This window comes from Vombatus ursinus, unplaced genomic scaffold (genome assembly GCF_900497805.2).
Source record: "Vombatus ursinus unplaced genomic scaffold, bare-nosed wombat genome assembly UNPS02014807.1, whole genome shotgun sequence".
NCBI classification, from domain to species: Eukaryota; Metazoa; Chordata; class Mammalia; order Diprotodontia; family Vombatidae; genus Vombatus; species Vombatus ursinus.
Window position 1 is genome coordinate 62,228,876 of NW_020954585.1, and position 22,715 is coordinate 62,251,590.

A 22,715-nucleotide genomic window follows, 5' to 3' on the forward strand; every position below is an offset into this window, starting at 1 on the left:
CCTGTTCCTTCATAGTCCTCCAAGACCTCTGCCCTCTAGTTCATCTATGTCCGGTGGACATTTATTTTATTATAAATAAAATTTTATTATAAATAAATTCCCCTTCATCTATACTGGAGGAGGTAGAAAGGAGGAGGTAGAAGAAGCTGACTTCCTTGTCCCCACTGTCACTTTCTTCCTGTCGTTTTTTTCTGACCCTTGCCATTATCATTTAGCAGTGTTTCCTCCTTCGAGGTTCAGTCTATCTGGGTTCTTAGAGACTTAGATACTTAGATACTTGCAGTCATTGATCAGCACATTCTCCTTCCATTCATTACCTAGCTTTGAGTCTTTGTCTCTACTCCAACCAATTCCCTTGGAATCTGGCCTCCCCTCCCTTCATACTGAAACTGATCTCCAACTTCCAGCCTTCTCTTAAGTTACTGCCATTTTCTCAGTTCTTATCTCACTCAACCTCTCTGCAGATTTTGATATAGTTGACCACCTGTCCTCCTGGTTATTCTCTGTTTTTCTGGGTCTCCTCCCTCTCATCTCGCCATTCCTTCTCAGTCTCTTTTGTGGGATTCTCAACCATTTTCTGTCTACTAAGTGTGTTTCCCAAAGCTGTGTCCAGGGCCCTCTTCTGTTCTTTCTCCATATTCTCACTCTCTGTTGTTGTTGTTCATCCTTCATTCTCAAAGAAGACTGATAGCATCAGGAAGGTGATGTCTTGACTTGCAAGTGAATTGGATTTAAGTGAGGCAATGCAAAGTCATCAACCTCACTAATGATGTCATCCACTCCCATAGATTTGTCATAGATTCCCATGTTTATATATCCCTCTCTAGTCTCTTACTTGAACTATGGCCCCATATCATCAACTATTTGCTAGACATCTATACCCAGATTTCTGGTTGTCATCTCAAAGTCAACATGTCCAAAATGACATTTCATCTTTTTCCTTAAGGCCTCTATCAAACCCCTACATCAAAATTTCTTCCCTCTATTGAGGCCCCTGCTGATGGGGTATGGGCCCAAGCCGAGACCTTTGCCCCTCACCCCAAAAAGAATTTGGGTTCCATTTGTCTACAGGCCCCAGAAAACCTGTGAACTGTATTTGAACCTTTACCTGGTCAATAAAGTCTAGCAGTCCTCTGAAGTCATTCTTATTCTTATTACAATCTACTAGCTCTTCCTTATTGCCTGGGCCCTATCTCCTCATTCTTTGATACCCTAATTCCCTGGGTTCCCATCCTTGATCTTATCCAGACCCCATTCAACCTCTTCCTTATCTTCGAGGCCCTATTTTCCAGTTCTTTGTTACTCTAATGAAGACTATCCCTCCATTGTCTATTCTAGATCACCCCATTCAACCTCGCAGACACTCCCATTGGAATTCTCCCAGGACCCTTCCCCCCAGTAACCCCAGTTTCAAGATCCTCCTCCCAGCCCCTCCTCTGGTCATCCCAAACTACTTGACTGTGTATAAGACCCATTCTGACTGCCTTTTAAAGGACTGAGACTTCTTCATGCCTGCTTGTCCTTACGAGTTTCACAAATGTCCAAATTCCTTAAGAGTCTGGCCTGTATGATTCATCTTTAATAAACCTCGCCTTTGGCTGAAAGAAGACTTGGGTCGAATGCTTTTAGACAAGACTTCTGTGTTGTGATTTTGGGGTTTCAGAACCCCTACCATCTAAACTTCAACATTACCATCCTTCGTCTCTCATTCACTGAGGTTTGTGGCCATGAAATCATCCTTGATTCGTCCCTGTCCCCCGTGGCCAATCACTTGCCAGGTGCCGTTGATCCTCTCTCCCTCCCCATCTCTCATCTGTTCCCTTTTCGCCATCTACCTAGCAGCCACTCTACTCTAGGTCCTCACTACCTCTTGCCTAAACTATTATGGTAGCTTCCTAATTGATCTCAGTGCTTCTAGTCTCTCCCATTTGCAATCCATCCTCCATAGAGGTATAAAATTAACCTTCCTAAGAAACAAAGCTGACCAATCATTTGCTCAAAAAGCTTCAGTGGCTCCCTATTGCCTAGGATAGAACACAAACTCCCCCACTTGGTATTTAAGACATTCACAATCTGATTTCCACCTACCTTTCCAGATGTATTTCATATTATCCCCCTTAATGAATCTGTGGTCCACTCAAAGTAGTCTCCTAGCTCTTCCCTAAACTTGACCTTCTAGTTCCCACTTCCATGTCTTTTATTCTAGGCCCTTGCCTAGAATATACTGTCTCCTTATCTCTCTCTTCCTTCAAAGCTCAGCCCAGATACTACCTTCTCCCATGAAGCTTTGTCTAACTTCTCTAGTTATCAGTGTTTGCTTGCTCCTCAAATTATCTTGTATATACACACACATATATATATATGCATATCAATCTATCTATCTATCTATCCATATTTTTTATTTCTCTGAGAGATTTCAAACTTGTCAATGGGCAGGAACTGTTTCCTTTTTTGGTCATTTTATCCTCATCATCTAGAAAATATGGCTTGCAACAAAGTAAGCTATAATAAATTGGTGATGATTTAAGTTGACTTTAAGGTGACCCAATGTGTCTTTTTAAAAAAACACTTTTTTAATGCTCTTGGAAATGAAATGTAAAGGAATGGACCACAAAGGACTAATTCCTTTCTAATAAATTAATTCAGCACACATTTATTAAGCACCTATTCTATGCTCAACACCTGCAAGGCTTTTGCACTGCTATAATAAATTAGAAGGCAGCGTCTCTGCCCTGAAGGAGTTTATAATCCAGTTCTCATAAAGAGCTTAAAGTAGAGAAGGAAATAGATGGCCCAGGGGTTTATGAAGGGTGATTTGGATCACTAATCACTTTTTTCAGGAAGGCTTGGCAATCAGCAGCGGTCAGCCAACCCTAGAATCTCTGTTCATTGATCTGGCATCCCTGAAATTTGTTGGACCTGTTACATGGATGTTCTCCTACCCTTTTGAATAACTGATGCTTTGATTCCCATCTGTGTCCAGGAATACAAAGACTGTCTCTAGTTATCATAATTGGAGTTGGTATAAAGAATTCTTATAAAGTCACATTAATTTAAGGTCACTGTTACAACTTTTTAAGTGAAGACTATCACTTGGATGTGGAGAAGGTCTGGTGGAAGGAAGAAGAATCTGGAAAGATGGTAATAAACATTTACATAGTGTGCATTATGTGCCAATCTTCACAACAACTCTGTGAAGTAAATGCTGTTATTGTCCCTACTTTACAGTTGAGGAAACTGAGTCAAACAGAGTTTAAGAGACTTGCTCAGAGTCACAAAGCTAGTAATCTGTCTGTGGGCAGATTTGGACTCACATCTTTCTGATGACAGGCCCAATTCTCTATCTACCATGCCACCTCGCTGCCTCAAGAATGAATGGATCTGATGGGGTATGGGCCCAAACTGAGATCTTTAAGATGCCCCTTGTCCCAAAAAGAATTTGGGTCCCATTTGTCTCCAGGTCCCAGAAAACCCTCGAACTTTCCTTGAACTCACTTACTTGGTCAAGGAAGTCTCAGGCAGAGCATAGTATTTGAAACCAGGAGGTCTTGAGTTTGAATCCTAACTCAGACATTTACTAGCTATATGATCCTGGGCAAGTCACTTAACCTATTTTGCCTTAGTTTTCTCCTCTGAAAAATAATAATAGCACATACCTCCCAGGGTTGTTGTAAGGATCAAATGAGATATTTTTAAGGTGCTTTGCAAAACCTAAAGTGCTATATGAATGCTACTATTCTTATCATTATCGGAGGTAGACAAGTTCAGAAAGGTACAATAGTGGAAACAAGGATCTGAAGAGGTAAGAGTTGAGAATGACGTAAAATGTATAGAAACCCGACAGTGCTAAAGACACATTTCTCTGATTTTACAGCCTTGCCAAGGCTGGCCATCACCCACAGACACAATGTGCCCAGTTGATCATTCTGGCTGTTTCTTATTCCAGGTGTCATTGAAGCCACAGCCCTCGTTGCATGGTTACGGAATCAAATTAGATTGAGTATCGTGTTGCTCACTAGCCGAGAGCAGACAAAGGCCTTTATCAGCTCCAGGAAACTGGCTGTCATTGGCTTCTTTGAGGTAAGAGGAATGGAGGACCCCCTCCTGGAGCTGAGCGTGACATCCCTAACTCTAGTGCTATGAACCTCCCTATTGGTTAGAGTGGGAGAGAGGGGGGTAAGATGGCACAGTGGGAAGGCCATGAAAGGAGGCTGTATAGAGGCTAAGAGCTCTACTTTCAAATTCTACCAACTACTTGCAAGGTCTTTGATTCTGTGTTGGGGACTCATTGCTACCATAAGCTCTGTAGACTCTATTCCTCACTTAGAGCAATTATACATCTTGGTTCATAGATCAGATTTCATCCAAATCCACTGAAAATTACAGAAGAATCAGAGGATCATAGATCATAGAGCAAGAAGAGACCCCATCATTTGTAGAAGACTGAGTCCCACAGAGATAAATGATTTGCTCAAGATCCCCCAGATAGTAAGCATCAAAGGCAAAATTTGAATCCAGGTCATTCGACTTCAAAGTTAACGTTAGTTCTAATCTCTTTGGCTTTCTTCTTGTTTTAAGATTCATTGTAGAACAAAAGAAAGAACACTGAATTTGGAGTCAGATTATCTGGATTATAATAATAATGACATTTATAAAGTGCTTACTATATGCCAGGGACTGTGTTAAGTGATATACAATTATTATCCCATTTGATTGTTGTAACAAACCAGGAAAGTAGTTGCTATTATTATTATCCCCATTTCTACAGATGAAGAAACTAAGGCCCAGTTACTAAGTGTCTGAGGCCACATTTGAACTCAGGTCTTCCTACTTCCAGATCTGTTGCTTTATCCTTTCCATTTTCCTACTGTGTTACCTTAATCTCTCTGAGCATTGGTTTCTTTATTTATGTAAGGAAGGGGTTCAATTATGTGACCTCAAAGATCAAAAGAACAATCTTTCCAAAGAAGTCTATGCTCCCAGGATAGTAGACCAAACAACAATTCAGACTTCATGTATAGTTCTGATATCCTTTGATGTTATGCCAAATTGGGCCAAAATCACTTCTGAGCTTTACTGTGGAACAAATGGAAAATAAGGAAAAACGAGCAGTTGAGTTGAAACAGAGACAACACTTCACTAGATGAACAAGGTCAAGTTTCTCTGCTGTCTCACTTGAAATCAGTAGTTCCTCCATGTTCTGAGTTCTGGTAAGTATTTCCTAATCAGAGAAGCAATCTGGAGGTGAAAAATAAAGAAAAAGGCCTTAAATTTAAGAGCTAAACAAAGCCTAAGCAAAGCAAGAAATTTGAGTGGTAAACAGTATGTAGCCATTGTGGCATGCTGCCTGTCAATAAATGGGTCAATGGTTTACCTCCATTTATGCCAAAGACCCAGAGCAAAAGGACAGTTCCCCTTATATAGGATTTGGGAAGTACAGAAGAAAGAATAAAACAGAGTAAATATCATCGTGGAAATGAGAACAACATGACCCATTACAAAGCTGAAGCACAGGGAACAACATGATTGGTTGGAAGTTTGGTATTGGGAGCAAGCAATGACCATCCCCCCCCTTCTCTCATAATACTTAAGAAGCGCTCATTATTTGAATGAAGGTTTGAAATGGTGACCCAGACTTTTGGACAGCAAACCAGACATCTTTGAAGAATAGCTTGGTGGTGTAATGATATTAGGCCCAACTCACCTGTGTTCACACACATCCCCCAAGGTCAGTTAAATTCCTTGAGACAAGAATAGATCAGTGATTAGTAGGGGAGCTGTATTTTTAAACAACCCATTACAGGATAACTGAATCTCTGAACCAAATTCAGAGATAAAGAACTATGACTTAAACAGTTACAGGACAAAATCAGTTACTTGTCAATAGGATGAATAAGAAAATGACATAGTATCAATCCAGTCTTCTCAATAGGCATAAGAAAAGGAACGAATAGAGGAGATATTTAAAATGTGCAAATACCTTTCACAGTTAAGAAATATATTCTTAACCAAACAAGGGATATAGGCAATTACAAAAGATAAAATAGGTAACTTTGATTACATGGAGGTGAAAAGTTCCTACACAAACACAATGAATGCATCTAAGGGAGAAAAGTGATGGAATGGGGGAAAAAAAAGCTTTGTATCAATTTATCAGATTTTTATTGGTTTGGTATACAAGATATATAGATAACTAAATATAAATCCTAAAAGCCATCTTCCAGTAGATAAATGGTCAAAAGTCAGGAATGAACTGTTCTCAAAAGAAGAGTTGCAAACTATTAACAACCATATGAAAGAATGTTACTGCTCACTAATAATAAGAGAAATGCAAATCAAAACAACCTTGAGATTCCACCTAGCAGCAGCAAAACAGTAATAGATACTACCTCACACTCTGCAAATTGGCAAATATGAAAAAGATATAAAAAGTTAATGCTGGAAGAAGGTGGTGATGGGAAGATAGGCACACTAGTACATTATTGGTGAAGCTGTGAATCAGTATAACCATTTTGATTATATAATCAATTTAAAATTACACAAATAAAATGATAAAAATGCTCATACCTTTTGATTCAGAGGTACTACTACCAGGTGTATACCCTAAGGAGGCTATTGATAAGAAGTCCTCAGATATACTGAAATACTTTTAGTAGAACTTTTTTTGGTAGAAAATAATTGGAAACAAAGTAGGTTCCTATTGACTGAGGAAATGGCAAAACAAATTGTGGTACATGAATGTAATGGGATTACATTCCAGTGCCTTGTAAGAAACAATGTATATGAGAAATACAGAGAAATATGAAAAGATTTACATGCTCTGATACATAGTCAAGTAAGAAACAACATATATAATAACTACAATATAAATGGAAAGAATAACCACAAAACAATAAAAAATGAATGTTGAAATTGCAAAAAATCAGCAACCTTAAAAGATACCCCTATTCCACTCCTTTGCAGAGGTGAAAGGTTCAGGGGTGTGGTACATTGCATATATTTTCAGACATTTTTTAATTAATCAATTGGTTTTGCTTAGTTTTTTTTATCTCTTCTTCCTCTTTTTTTCTTAAAAATATTATATAATATATGAGATGGTTCTGTGGGAGAGGAATGGATACTTGGAAATATTCAGGTGATGTGAAAGCAAAAGATACCAAAAATGCCAATTTTTAAAAAAAGAAAATTCATGAAAGAGGAGGAAATGATCATTAGAATAGGGTCCTAGTAGAAGAAGGGAATGGGATTGAAGGTTCCTCCGGTAGAGGGATTATACTCATTGAGAAGTTGGGATACCTTTTCTTCTAACACCAAGAGGGGAGAGTGGGTGATGTGGCCAGCACATGTGGTGTATATGTGGCACATGGGTAGTGGTGGTGGTTGGTGGATGATATGTTGGCTACCCTTTGGATTAAGTAGAAAAAAAGGAAAAAGACCAGGCAGTTGCTGTAGGGAATGAACTATGGCATTCATGAAGGTAGAGTTGGATTGTCAAGTTGGGAGAGCCCAACTAAGGTTATATACCACAAGTATATGGGTTAGGAAAGAGATAAAGATTAGAACAATGTTTGTTTTTGGTTTTGTTTTTGGTTTTTTTTTTTGATATAAGGGACTCTTGGAAGAGGAAACTCACTCTACCAATGGAAATCCATACTGTTTCTGTAACAGCATTTCTGTGGCATAAAGCAGTGAGAGATTTAGTGACTCACCCAGGGTCACACAGCCAAATCTTTTGTAAAAGACAGAATGACTGACACCATGCTCTTTACCCAGGTAGTCTTGACTCCAAGTCCAGGTCTCTTCCTATGATGCCATATAGGTAAAATTAACTTAATTTCTCCAGGGATACTCAACAGTCTTGAAGCAGAAGCAGAGGAATTGAATGGTACATGTTAACCAATGATTGCAGGTTGGGGAGGCAACAGATTCTAGGGTAATAGCTAGGGATTCACTGAGGTGACAGATTATGGAATTAAGGCTTAATACTGAGGCAAGTGAAAGTGGAATAGGGAAGGTGGACCAGAAGAAAAGGGTTTGATTCAGGCACTAAAAATCATGCGAGTGAATGGCAGGGTTAGTGTGAGTGAGAAAGTGGGAGAAATAAAATAATAAGTTATGATTGAAGAGTGAATTTGAATGTTCAGAATCTTGAAGATGACACAACTCCAAGTGTGGGGATTGCTTTTCTCCAGATACCTGAAGAAAAATAAAGGAGATCTTTGGATTCAGGGGTTGAGGAACTAATCAGGTTATTACAAAGAATAATGAAGTTTCTGAGGTCAATGGTGGGGGATAGGGTGGAAAGGAAGACTAGGAGGCTGCTAATAATGACATGGAGACTCCCTTAGTGTTTGAGTGGAAAATAATATGTAAGTAATTTACTAGCTCTTAATATAAGACACTTAGTTCCTTGAAGAATATTTCCTTTTCCAAGCTGTCCTTCTCAAATATTTTTTATTTTTGGTGGATGTGGGGAATAGGATCTCCATGAGGGAACAGTGGAATTCTTCTATGAACTAGTAAAAGACTTTCCAGAGGTTCCTTTTGGCGTGACAGAAAAAAGAGATATTTGGACTCGATATGGCATCACCATTGACACCATGGTAGTATTCCAACAGGTATGATTCTGAACCTTTCTGTAATGAAGTTTTTAAATGGGTAAGCTTTTTAAAGCAAAAATGAGGCCAGGATCATGGGTTTGATCTTCATGTAGGTGAATTAGCTTCACACATTGAAAAATTATTATCTGTGCATACCTGTTGTGCCTCCGACCTTGATCATGCTTTCAGATTGTAGATGCAAACTTATCTCTGCTACCAGGGAAACAATTGCAAATGATTAGAGTACAGATGCTGGGTGGGGAGCATCATCACAGGTAGGATGTTGTATAGAGAGGCAAGGGAATTATTTAATAGGTTGGTTGAAGAGGTTCAGTGCTATTGGTTGAAAAGTCTGTTTTGCTGATTTAAGAAGACTGTTTGCCAAGCATATATAAATAATGACCCGAAACTACTGTAGATTATAGTCAACAGTAGTAGTTTAAAATGTTTTCAGAAATGACAGCCCTATTGGAATAGGTGTTGTTTGTCCTTTGTTTTCAAAGAGAAACAATCTCTTGGCTTGTACACGACTTAGGTTTAAGTGAGGCAGTTGCACAAAGTCATCAGCCTCACTCTCTCTTCCAGAGTCATCAAGTCCAGTGTCAAATCACTAAATGTTCCATAGCACCCGCTTCAGTCACCTTCATGGCCATTGGAACAAATTGTTCTCATCCATCCATTCCTCCAGGGAGAAGTCTTCACATACTTAGAGTAGATGCCCCCCATATCACCACTAGGTTTGAGGCGTATTGATTACCCTCAACCTGGTTCAGCACATCTGCTGAGATAGTTTTTTACCAGGTTATGTCCACTGCACATGCTACAGCTTCTTGGACCCACAGGTGAGAGTTGAGTACCAGGTGAACACCAGAGGTATATGAGCAGCCCTGGAACAGGCTTGGCAATTTCTTACGTCAGAGGTCCTAGTCCTCCTTGAACACCTCATATACCCTATTAGAATAGACATCCATCCAGTTATTGTCTCTTAGGGAATATTTGGAATGGAGTACAACTTTGGATGCCATTTCCTAATCTCCTCCTTAGAGAGTTCAGCTTCTTAGATATAACTAGTCCTACCAACGAAGGACTTAGTAATCCTACCAAGCTCCATGAAGGCAAGGGACCATATCTGAACTCATTTTTGTATCTCTCTTATTGTTCTGTACAATGCACACATGAGATACTTAAACATTTGTTGAGGTGAAGTGGAAAATCCAATTCATATAATCAACCATCAAGGAAAGCTAGCTTAGGGAAATAGAGCATACCTAACTAGAGCTGGCTGGTCATAAACACCTCTATTCATATGCAGTGAAGAAGATCTGAGAACTCAAGACAATCCTTGAGATGGAGGGTAAAATATTTGATTTCCCTGACTGGCTTGTAATCTGAATCCATGTCTATTAGTCACTTCAGGCATGAAAAGAAATATAGGGGAGAGAAAAGGAAAAGGGACGAAAGAGGAAAAGAAGGTCATAGGGCTGAATTACAGAACAGGATAATTTCTCCTTGGAGTTGCTGCTCTCTAAGCATGGACTTTTGGCCTAGAAGGGACCTTGAGAGGTCATCAAGTCAGTTTTCCTTCCCTCCAAGCTGAACTATGTCTAAACCAGGTTTCTTAACCTGGGATCCACTGGCCCCCATGGATAGATTTCAGGGGAGCAGTCCATGAACTTGAATGGGGAAGAAACTTACATATTTATTTTCACTAAGCTTTGGTTTTATTTGTAATTATAGATGTTTTATTTTATGCATTTAAAAAAGATAAAACCCCCTTCTGAGAAGGAGTCTATAGATTTCACCAGATTGCCCAAAGGGTCTGGGACTCCAAAAAAAGTTAAGAAGCCCTGATGTAAACTATTTCAAGCCATCAACAATCTAATGACCTTTTACAGATATCAACCATATGTACATATATTACACTTAGTTGTAACCTTCTTTAGGGTGGTGAGATAGGGAGGGGAAAAATAAAGTAAAAATTGCACAGCAGAGAACAAAAGAAAACCAACAAAGAAGCAAAGAATAGCAGGGTAGCTTTGAAAACAATGTGTAGTATTTATCATATAGGTTTTTTTAAATGGAAATTTATTGTTTTGTATTGAATCCTCTCTTATGGTCTGTTGTGTCCATGCCAATGTTCTTTTCTTTTCCCGTTTTGTATTTCAGTTTAAAATAAAAACCATTTACAAAAAAAATGACAGCCCTTTAAATATTTAAAAAAACACACAAAACAAAACAATCTATTAGCCAATGAATATTTGTTGTAATCCTACCATATGTGGCCTATGTAGGCACCGGCCTAAAATAGTTTCTTCTTTGATTTAAGGGAGCAATTGTACATTTTGAAGAATGTGAAGAAGATGGGCACCACTTGAGCGACCTCAGCAAAATAGTCAAATTCTTCACCATGGACTTGGTTATAGAGTACAATATAGAGGTGAGTGTGTCAAAGGTACAAAAATAGAGAGGAATGGTGTTGGTTCCAAATACATGGCTTACCCTTTTCTTTTTGATATTTCAGACTGTGGACCAGATTTATGATATGCACATTAGGAATCACATCCTGCTCTTCATCTCTAAGAACTCCACAGAATTTGGTGCCTTAGTTAAAGTTTTTGAGTCTGTGGCTCTGAAGTTCAAGAACAAGGTCTGTGAAAGGGACTGTTGGTCCCTTTATGTTTGTTTACCAGAGGTCACCAAAGGTCCAAGGTAACACAAATGTCCAATAACACTAGCTGTTCTGTGGGGAAGCTGTTCATCTGTCCCAAGCTGTCTATTTACACAGAAGAGTCTCAATCCAATAGCTGCTGCTCTTCTATAAGTAGGACAAAGAGGTATTTATCTTTCCATAAGAACCCAAAGTATAGACTCAAAAGAAGGCCCAATTTTCACAGTGGTTTACATATGATTAATATGCTTTTTATTCAAAATAAAAATAGACAAAATCCACATTTCTCACCTCCAAGACTTTTTCCATATGTCTCTTCCTTTTCTTCTTAACTTTCATTTCTTTATTATTACTTTTTTGAGAAAAGGTTTGCCTTTTAGGCCTTCTGTTGTACCTGGTTGGTTTGGCCTGGTCTGAAAAATGACAAGTAGTACAAGTATTATTGTTTTAATTCTATAAATGTGGAAACTGAGGTTTTCAGAGATTAAATGACTGTTTTTCTGGGTCTCCTTTTCTTGCCCAGGCTGAAAGTACAGTGACCATCAAGAAACCTTGAAAGCTTTAATCTCCATTTCTAACCTGGGCCAGTTCACCTCTCCTGAGACAGCCTGGTGGCCCTATATACTCAGGGCCTCACCATATTGTTGCAGACTTAGTGCAGGTGTCTGATCAGCTTTAGTCCAACTGCAGCTCAGCACACACAGACTCAATCTATCATCTTTAACCTCTCCAGGAGCAGGGTTACAAAGAATGTACTATCATGTACTATCATGCCAGGCAAAAGACTTGTTTAAAATAACACACCTAATAGATTGAGAGCTAGGACTGAAACTTTGTGCCAGGATATAGAAATTTAACACATGCACTATCCTTTGGCTATGACTTGCTGCAAATGCCCTGGCAAAGGAGAAGAAAAGATATTGTGGTATAGAATCTGTATTGTAGAGAGATTCATTTATAAGCAATTCTCAATTACCAATGGTTTGATTATCAGTTTCGTGAATCATGCAGAATAAAACTTTTACCGTGTTCTTCCCAGCAAGCAGTTGGGCTGCTTCTTTAGTCACTGGTTGATGTGTGCTTATTGGCTATGATTTCTTATTACCTTACCTGTAACTAGGAATTTTTAAACTTGTTAGCAAAGGCAGACAGTGATTGGCAGGAAGTGGGCAATGCTCACCTCATGGGTAGATAGCCAAGAGAAGGAAGACTATCAAAGGACACTATGAGATTTCTGTGCTGCTGAAGAATTGACTGTAGGGCATGAAAGAGGCTGGGGGCTGGAGATGTCTTCATCCCAACTCTTAGATTAGTCCAGAGTTGCTAATGGTGGGGCCAAGTGAGGAGCTGGAGTGTGGATTCTGGTATGGGTGTAGCAGGAGTGAATGTGCCACAGGAGGAAGTGGTCGGTGTCTTCTAGATTATGATGTCTCAGAGCAAAGTCACAGGGAGGGGAAAGTACCAGTTCTGAAAATAATAGGAATAGTGAGCAGGGCCTTAGAGGAAGAGAACCCCTCCAGCAACAGTGGCAGAGCTCCAGAACTACTTGAGGAGGTAGGGGAGTAAAAGGAGAAGGAAGGAAAGGAAAGGGAGCAGGGAGGGGGGAGAAAGGGGAAGAGGAGAAGGAGAAAGAGGAGGAAATGGTTAGATTTTCTGTTGTTGTGATTTATCTGTGTCTTCCAACAGTAAGAATAATTGAGAATTTGTTGAGACAGAGGTATCGAACACAACACCTGCCAAAACCAGAATAAAATGTGATTGGGAAATATTTTTAAAAATAAATAAAAATACACTAAAACATAGATAACATTACATTTTAAAACTAAGTCACTATGTGGCCTGCAAGGAGTCTTATGTTTAGGTTAGTGGCCCTCATTTCTATTTGAGTTTCACTCCACTGGTTAAGACAACCTGGGAAAAGAAATGAAGCTTGACATCATGTGATATTTGATCTGACAAAGCTCTTCCACTTTGGCAAAGAACTCAGAGATAATTTTGTTTTGTTTTGTTTTAATTTGGCAGCTCATCTTTCTCATTGTGAATACAGATGAAGTTGACAACATCCGTGTTTTAGAATATTTCCAGATCACTTCCTGGGACATTCCTGGTGTCCGAATCCTAAACCTGACTAAGAACATGAGATACCGAATGCCTGCTGAGGAGATAACTTTCAAAAACATGAAAAAGTTCTGTGAGAACTTCTTGGATGGGCTTGCAAAGGTTTGAGTTTTGTTTTGTTTTGCTTTTTGGGCAGGGGATCAGGAGTATAAGCTCTTAATTTTCCACAGTTCTACTGGTTAGGACTTGCCTTATGGGTAGACATGATAGATATCACCTACATAGTAAAAAAAAAAAAAAAAAAAAAAAAAAGGGAGGCTTTTTTGGCTCAACTTTGAGGGATGGCGGGAAAATAGAATATTGGCTTGAATTAAAAATATTCTGTTTTACTGGATGATAGGAAAAAACTTCAATTTTATCTGACATTTTTTAAAAATCTCCTTCCTTTTTGGACAGATCTAGTTATTTCAATGAATACATAACAATAGGTGTAGAATACTTAATACCTGCCAGCAATCAGAGAGCTTCTTAATTGGTTGAGAATGAGTTTGGGATGGTAAACTGATGAATAAGCTTGTTCCAGAGCACTCATTTAGGTGATACAAGATCACACAGGAAGTAAATTGCGGAACCATCATCCAAACTCTGGTCCTCTTACTCTGAATTCAGGAGTCCTTCCCAAACTCTAATTGCTAACTCTTCAAAAGCCATTGGCATGCAATTAACTGATTTTCTAATTATAATTATAAATAATACTATATATACATATAATAAATAAATAAGAAAATTACAATAAAATTCAGAATTTTCACTGATTCAGATTGACTTTTCCTCCTAATTAGTCTATATTCATGAAACTTTTCTGTATGGGCATAGAAATTCATAATCCACCTCCCTTTCCCCACCCCTATCCTATCTTATGTGTTATGAACTAATATTACCAAGAATTCTGTGACGAGTAAGTTATAATCTCACTTCTCAGAGTATGCTTCTACCTATGAGAGGTAGCTAGGTGGGGTAATTCCTAGAATCCCTGCCTGGAGTCAGGAAGACCTGTATTCAAATCTAGCCTCAAACACTTAACAACTGTATGACCCTGGGCAAGTCACAACCTCTGTCTGCTTCCATTTCCTCAACTGTAAAATGGGAATCATCATGGCACTTACTTTCCCAAGGTTGTTGTGAGGATCAAATGAGGTAAGATTTGTAAAGTGCTTAGTACAGTATCTGACACATAGTAGGAGTTTTCTAAGTTCATGTTCTATTCTTCTCCCTCCCCTACTTAATTTGTCCAGAGTAGTCCATTTATCGAGTGTTTGTAGAAAAGATTCTTGCTTTGATTTCTCTGTCCTAATAATAACAAAAAAATAGTGATATTTTAGGACTTTATCAGACATTTTTAGAGGCATGGCCACTGCATTTGCAGAGGCATCTGCAATAAGGTGATTTTGTGTGTGTGTGTGTGTGTGTGTGTGTGTGTAATTCAGTGGAAAGACGGAGCAAAGATGGGGTACACTTAGGGTAAGAGGGCTCTTGCCTGTACGAGAAATGTGTGTGTCAGGGGGCAGGGTCCATAAAAGGGCTTGGAGGTCAATTAAACAACAAACTTTTATGGAGTGAGTGCCTACTATGTGCTTAACCAATGGCAAATGCTGTTGGAAAATATATGAGAATTTTTGTTTAAATACTTATAGTATGGTTGGGATAAAATTAACAGCTATTAAATTCAGTGATCGGTCCAAGAGTGTATACACACACACACACAATATGTAGATAGATATAGATATAGATAGATAGATATAGAGATATAATAGTATCTATCTGTCTATGGATATCTGTAGATATATAGATATAGATAGATATATAATAGTATCTATCTATCTGTCTACCCACCCATCTAGCACTTTAAGGCTTGCAAAGAGCTTTTTATAAGTTATCTCATTTGATCCTCACAACCCTGGGAGCTAGGTGCTATTATTAGGTCCACTTTACAGATGAGAAAACTGAGTCAGTCAGAGGGTTAAGTGACTTGCCCAGGATCACAGAGGTAGTAAGTGTCTGAGGCAGGATTTGAACTGAAAACACACTGCCTCTAAATTTGGCATTCTATACACTACATCACCTAGCTGCCTCTTTGCATGATATAGTGTAGTAAATGATATGGTGTAATAAAAAGACTACTTGAAATCACAAGTAACTGTGTTCACATCTCAGTTCTGTCACTTATTACTTGTCACGGCATCTTTGGACCTCACTTTCCTATTCTGTCAAATAAGGAGGAAGGACTAAATGGCCTCCAAGGACCTTTCCAGCTGAAAAAATGTGTGATTTGGATTCACCTCTACTAGCCCTTTCAGTTCCAAATCTATGATCCTAGTTGAGTAGAGTTCCTTCTAGTTTCAAATCTGTAATTCCATGACCTATGGTCAGTAGTTTCAGCATGGGTCATCTTTAGTCAGGGTATAAAAGCCCTCATCATCCTCATTCGTCCTAACTGGGGCCAGGTATTTGTGTGCTTTCCCACCTTAAAATCTCCTTGAACTTTTGAATTTGTCTTTTCAGCAACAATTACCCAGTGAGAATATTCCTAAAGATTGGGATACTAAGCCTGTCAAGGTACTTGTTGGGAAGAACTTCAAGGAGGTTGTCTTCAGCCATAAAAGGAATGCATTTGTAATGTTCTGTAAGTATTGCTCAGGGAGAATGAATGCATGAGAATACAATGCCACCTAAGTATTGTCATACACATGGTTGTTGGGGCATTATTAAAGGCAGCTGTCTGGCTCAGTGGAAAAACTGCTGGGCCTGGAGTCAGGAAGACCTGAGTTCAAATCCAGCCTCACACACTTAACTAACTGTAAGACCCTGGGCAAGTCATTTAACCCTCTGCCTGACTCAGTTTCCTTAACTGTAAATTGAGCTTAATAGTAGCACCTACCTCCCAGGGTTGTTGTGAGCTTCAAATGAAATTATATTTGTAAAGTTCCTCGGACAAAGTAAGAACTATACAAATGCTATTTAATAACAACTTAACCTCTGTTTGCCTCAGTTTCCTCAACTATAAAATGGGGATAATAACAGCACCTACCTGGAAGGGTTGTTGTCAAATGAGATAATATTTGTGAAGTGTTTAACACACTGCATGGCAATAGTGGTTGCTTTATAAATGTTTATTCCCTTATTCCCCTTATTGCTGAAGTGATTACATCCAAATCAACACACTAAACTTAAGAATAATACCTCTTAATTGGTTGCTATGCTCAAAGCACTATTTCATAAGTAACTAACAGTCTTTCGAGGAATAAAAGGGTATTTGGCAACACAGAAGACTCCATGGCATAGTGGATACAGTGGACATATGGTTTCAGGAAGACTGGAGTTAAAATCTCACTTGTCACAGTAGCCATATGACTATGAACTTCTCCAAATCAGAGGCATTTCCCTAAGACTTATCTACCACATTATAGATAACTTGCATTTGGTAGAGGGAGTTCATATGTCTTCCTGATCCCCCTTAATGCTAGCATCTTTCCCCTGAAATTATCTCCAGTTTATCCAATATGTATCTTTTTCATACATGGTTGTTTACTCTCATTAGACTGTAAACTCCTTGAAAGCAAGGACTGTGTATTTGACTTTCTCTGTATCCCCAGCACTTATCACAGTGCCTGATGTATAGTAGGTACTTAATAATTGATGTAGCTATGAAAATATAATTGTCTGCATGTTGTTCCATGGGAACTTTGATATAATACTATTATTCTAGCTTAAAATTCAATGTTAGATGTGTCCAAGAAAGTTAATTAATGCAAGTAGCTAAAGGAGCTTGTTTTAACACTATTTTTCTTTAAAAATAAAACACAAAAAAACCAAAACCCAAAACAAAAAAGCAACAACAAACCCCATAGTCCTATGTTTTGAAGCCAGTCAGGACACTAGAGCCAAGCTCCATTGTGTGGATTTGAGTTGTACAACATCACACCTTTGCCAGCCTTCTGTAACCATAGCTTTATACAGTACCTTGAACTGCCCATCCTGAATCCATCTGGATCTCTGAAACTGAAATGTGAATAGGCATTTTTGAGGGAGTGTGCCAGTTTCTTCTTTGAAAGTCCTTATGGGGGGGGGAACCAAGATGGCAGAGTGAAAGCAGTGACTTGCTTGAGCTCTCTCCCAAACCCTTTGAAATACCTGTAAAAAGATGGCTCTAAACAAATTCTAAAGCAGACAGAGTGAAACAAATTTCCAGCCCAAGACAACCTGGATGATTGATTGGAAAAGTATATCACGCAGGCTGGGAGAGGAACACAGTTTGGCGTGGGCACCCAGGCCACAGCAAACCTGAAGCAGGCCTCAGAGGACTGAATCACAGGCAGCTGTGGTGGTTTCCAGACTTCTCAACCCATGAACGTCAAAGACAACTTAGAAGGTCAGTGGGAAAAGTCTGTTTCTGTGGTGAGACAGAACCTCGGTCCCAGCACCAGTTCCCGAGTGTGGCCCCAGGGCAGTGGCTGCCTCCTGAGCTTCCAGCCCACAGCCTGAGGGGGAATCGAGTGACTGATCAGAGGGGGATTGCAGGGATCTATCTGCTGAAGCATGATTCTCTTGCTTTGCCTGTGCTTGGATCTGGGTCACAGTTCTGGGTGGCGGTCCCAGGGCTAAGAAGAGTGTTGGCATGGTGGAGCTTGTAGTGGCTGTGGAGAGGAAATCCTCCTCACAGTTCCAAGACAGAAAAGAGTGCTTGTGTTCAGTCATAGACCAGAGCACAGACCAGGAAAGGAGTAAACACCTCACCCTTTATCATAGCACCTTGGAAGAACTGAAAATTTACAGGTCCCTAGAAGTATCTCTGGAAACAGCTGCACAAAACCCCTGAAGCTTGGAACAGTACATTCTCCACACTGGAAACAGACCCCTACCTTAACAAAGAGTTTATAACTCAAGTAATTGGCTGGGATTATGAGCAAACAGTACAAAAAGAGTCAGACTATATTATCTTACTTTGGTGACAAAGAAGACCAAAACATAAAATCAGAAGAAGACAACGAAGCCAAAGGTTCTACATCCAAAGCCTCCAAGAAAATTATGAATTGGTCCCAGGCCATAGAAGAACTCAAAAAGGATTTTGAGAAGCAAGTAAGAGAAGTACAGGAAAAACTGAGAGTGATGCTAAAGGAGGACCCCAAAAATACTGAAGAAAATAACACCTGAAAAAATAGCCTAACCCAAATGGCAAAAGAGGTGCAAAAAGCCAATGAGGAGAAGAATGCCCTAAAAAGCAAAATTGGCCAAATGGAAAAGGAAGTCCAAAAGCTTACTGAAGAAAATATTTCCTTAAAAATTAGAATGGAGAAATTGGAAGCTAGTGACTTTATGAGAAATCCAGACACTGTAAAACAAATCCAAAGGAATGAAAAATTAGAAAACAATGTGAAATATCTCATTGGAAAAACAACTGACTTGGAAAATAGGTCCAGGAGAGAGAACTTAAAAATTATTGGACTATCTGAAAGCCATGATCAAAAAAAGATCCTAGACATCATCTTTCAAGAAATTGTCAAGGAAAACTGCCCTGATATTTTAGAACCAGAGGACAAAATAGAAATTGAAAGAATCCACCAATCTCCTCCTGAAAGAGATCCCCAAAGGAAAACTCCTAGAAATATTGTAGCCAAATTCCAGAGTTCCCAGGTCAAGAAGAAAATATTGCAAGCAACCAGAAAGAAACAATTCAAGTATTGTGGAAACACAATCAGGATAACACAAGATTTAGCAGCTTCTACATTAAGGGACCAGAGGGCTTGGAATATAATATTCTGGAGGGAAAAGGAGATAGGATCACAACCAAGAATCACCTACCCAGAAGAACTGAGTATAATCCTTCAGGGGAAAAAATGGTCATTCAGTGAAATAGAGGACTTGCAAGCATTCTTGATGAAAAGACCAGAGCTGAATAGAAAATTTGATTTTTAAATACAAGACTCAAGTGGAACATGAAGAGGTAAACAGGAAAGAGAAATCATAAGAGACTTATTAAGGTTGAACTGTTTACATTCCTGCATAGAAAGATGATATTTGTAACTCATGAGACCTTTGTCAGTATTAGGGTAGTTGGAGGGAAAAAATTATATATATGTGTATATATATATATATATAGATAGATAGATAGATAGATAGAGGGCACAAGGTGAGTTGAAGATGAAGGGGTCATATCTGGAGAATAAAATTAAGGAGTGAGAAAGAATTATAGTGGGAGAAGGAGAAAGGGAGAGGTAGAATGGAGTAAATTATCTCACAAAAAAAACCAGAAAAGAAAAGGTTCTTACAGTGGAGGGGAAACGGGTGAAAATGAGAGGGAATGAGTGAATCTTATTCTCATTAGATTTGGCTTAAGGAGGGAATAACATACACACTCCATTGGATATGGAAATCTATTTTACCCTACAGGAAAATAGGGGGGGAAGGGGACAAGAGAGCAGGGGGATAATAGAGGGGAGGGCAGAGGGGGTAATCAGAAGCAAACACTTCTGAGGAGGGACAGGGTCAAAAGAAAGAATAGAATAAATGGGGGATGGAATAGGATTAAGGGAAATATATTTAGTTTTTCACAGCATGACTACTATGGAAGTGTTTTGCCTAACTGTACATGTAAACCCGTATTGAGTTTCTTGCCTTTTCAGTTTGGGTGGATGGGGAGGGAGGAAGGGAGAAAATTTGGAACCCAAAGTTTTAAAAACACATGTTTAAAAAGATGTTTTTGCCTGCAACTGGGAAATAAATATAAGATGTGGGGTACAGAAATCCATCCTGCCCTATAGGAAAAGAGGAGAAGGGGATATGAGAAGGGAGATGGTGGTAGAAGGGAGGGCAGATTAGGGGAAGGGGTATGCAGAATGCATGGCATCTTGGGGTGGGGGAGAGGCGAGAGGGTGAAAATTTGGAACTCAAAATCTTGTGGAAGTGAATGTTGAAAACTAAAAATGAATAATTTTTTTTTAAAAAGTCCTTATATTACTGAGGCTGTCTACTCTGGGAATTTCACAGAGGAAATGAAAAGATTCTTGAATGCTGAGGAGTCTTTAAGGGTGACAGCCATAGTGCAAGTATTTCTATTCAGGGAACATTCAAAATTTGGTAGCTAAAGGAGGAGGAACAAATGGGAGGCATGTGACATTGGGATTAGCTATCGTGAAAGGCAGTGCACATAGTATGTAGAAATTTGTCTTTGGAGCTCAGAAGAACTTGGTTCAAATCATGCCTCTGACAAATACTGGCTATGTAAACTTGGGCAAGTCATTTAACCTCCAAATGGCCCTTCCCCCAAATGACTCTCTAAACATGGAAGTAGTACCAACAATGTGCAAACCAACAATGGTAGGAATCTCCTTAACCAAGAGTTCCCTATACCAGTGAAATCATAGGTTCTATGTCTATCCTTTGTTTTATATATATAAAGAATATATAATTATCAGGAAGGCAAAGCAAAACTATTCCAGGGGTGAGCTTCATGGTACCATTATGTATGTATAAAGGTGTTGTTGGGGGTGGGAGAGAAAGAGGAATGGAAGAAGACATTATTGGTTCTCCATTCCACTAGTGGGTCAGATAAGATCCAAGTGATGAAATAATGGAAAATCCGTAATCTTTCACATGGAACATTGTGGGCTCCTTCCAATCACCTTTCTGTACTGACTTGAAGTCTCAAGTTGTTAGAATGCTCATTTGGTTCTGCTGAAAGTCATGGTAATGATGAAAAACAAAATTGGTGTCATTTTCTTTTAAGTAAAACTATGACAGAATTAGATCCATTAGGTCCCTCTCTTTCCTGAAACCAGCAGGTAAAGCTTGCTAATGCCTTGGGGACACCTCTAAGGACAAGTAAATGGAGGTTCATGGGTAATAGGGGATGGTTAAGGAATTACACTAACTCAGAGGCCCTGGGGTTATACACAGGGAAGGGAGTGAGGGAAGGAAGGAAGGAGCAAAGGAAGGATCCAGGGTGGAAAAGAACAGCAGCTATCAATTTTCCTTCACTTTGAAACTTTCCAAAGCTTTTAAGAAATGCCCTTGCCCCCACTCCAGGAAAATATTGTGTCTTTTTGCCATAAAGGTTTTTAGATCTTGGATTAGTCAAAGTATTTAGATGCCAGGCTATGAGGCAAATGGTTTCTTTGGAATTTGTTATTGCTGGACATAGCAATTCTTAGGCAATTTCTTCTCAAAATGGGATTATAGAACACTCAAGAGCAAGAAAAACATGGTTTTCAAAGAATGGTGATGCATAGGAAGGGAAATGCTAGTGACCCCATTAGTAGTGAGAGAAGGGCTAACATGAGTTTTCCAAATCTTTGTTTAGTTTTCCCTCTTCCTTGACTATGTCTTTTCCTATGGTACTTGTCTTACAGATGCTCCTTGGTCTTACGAATGCAAGTCTCTGCTCCCAGTATTAGAGGAACTAGGCAAGAAATACCAGTACCACGAATCTGTCACCATTGCAAAAATTGACATCACTGCCAATGATATTCATCAGATGTTCCTGGAAAAGTATCCATTCTTCAAATTTTTTCCAGCTAAATCTGATTTGGTGAGGAAATTTTCAGTCTTCCCTAAGCCCTATTCAAGGCTTGCCTTCTGTCCTTTTTAGAGTTGTGTGATAAAGATCAATGCTAAAACATTTTGATATATACTGGATCTCATTATTGTAATGCCAGGAGTGAAGTGGAGAGGCACTCTGTTGTTTACTTTTTCTTTTTCTTTTGGTGAGGTAGTTGGGGTTAAGTGACTTGCCCAGAGTCATACAGCTAATAAGTTTTATGTATCTGAGGTCAGATTTGAACTCAGGTCCTCTTGACTCCAGGGCCAGTGCTCTATTCATTGAGCCACCTAGTTGCCCCTCAAGAGGCACTCTGGAGACTAACTCTTTCATATGGGAGGGGTCAACTTCCCTCAACTCTGCACTTTCTGTGTCCTGGGTATGACCTTTCCCTTAGTGTGTGATAAGGAAGGGAATTTTAACCTGCTGGAGAGAGAACAAGAGGACCCAACTTCCCCCACCTACTCAAAAGCTTAAAGAGAAAGCTTCTCCTTACCAAGTCTCCTTCTCAACCTAACAGTACTGCGTGATTAATTCAGTTTGGGATCAAGGTCCAGATTCCCTTGGGTTTCTCTGCTTTGAGGGAGCTGAATAATCATGAATCAATAATATCTCTTTAGTTACTCATTAATTAATTAATCAATTAATTCCTCAGCTGGGGAAACTCCATCCCAGATTTGGAAAATTGTCCCTTCTCTTTCTAGGTGTTCCCAGGGTGAGTAACTCCTTGCTATTAATCCGTCCAAGGTCACACACACACACACACACACACACACACACACACACACACACACAC

The 22,715-nt window shown here is 39.2% G+C and overlaps 1 protein-coding gene across 1 annotated transcript in view; it reads left to right on the forward strand.

Annotated features, from left to right (window-relative positions):
- Positions 1–1,000: 1,000 nt before the first annotated feature.
- LOC114052195 (protein disulfide-isomerase-like protein of the testis) overlaps positions 1,001–22,715 on the forward strand; it is a 34,619-nt gene continuing 12,904 nt past the window's right edge. The window contains exons 1-9 of the mRNA XM_027874671.1: positions 1,001–1,005; positions 1,606–1,778; positions 3,947–4,080; positions 8,481–8,618; positions 10,927–11,037; positions 11,122–11,247; positions 13,291–13,488; positions 15,889–16,009; positions 21,732–21,910. Coding sequence (XP_027730472.1) covers positions 1,001–1,005; positions 1,606–1,778; positions 3,947–4,080; positions 8,481–8,618; positions 10,927–11,037; positions 11,122–11,247; positions 13,291–13,488; positions 15,889–16,009; positions 21,732–21,910 — 1,185 coding nt within the window. The remainder of the gene's footprint in view (positions 1,006–1,605; positions 1,779–3,946; positions 4,081–8,480; positions 8,619–10,926; positions 11,038–11,121; positions 11,248–13,290; positions 13,489–15,888; positions 16,010–21,731; positions 21,911–22,715) is intronic.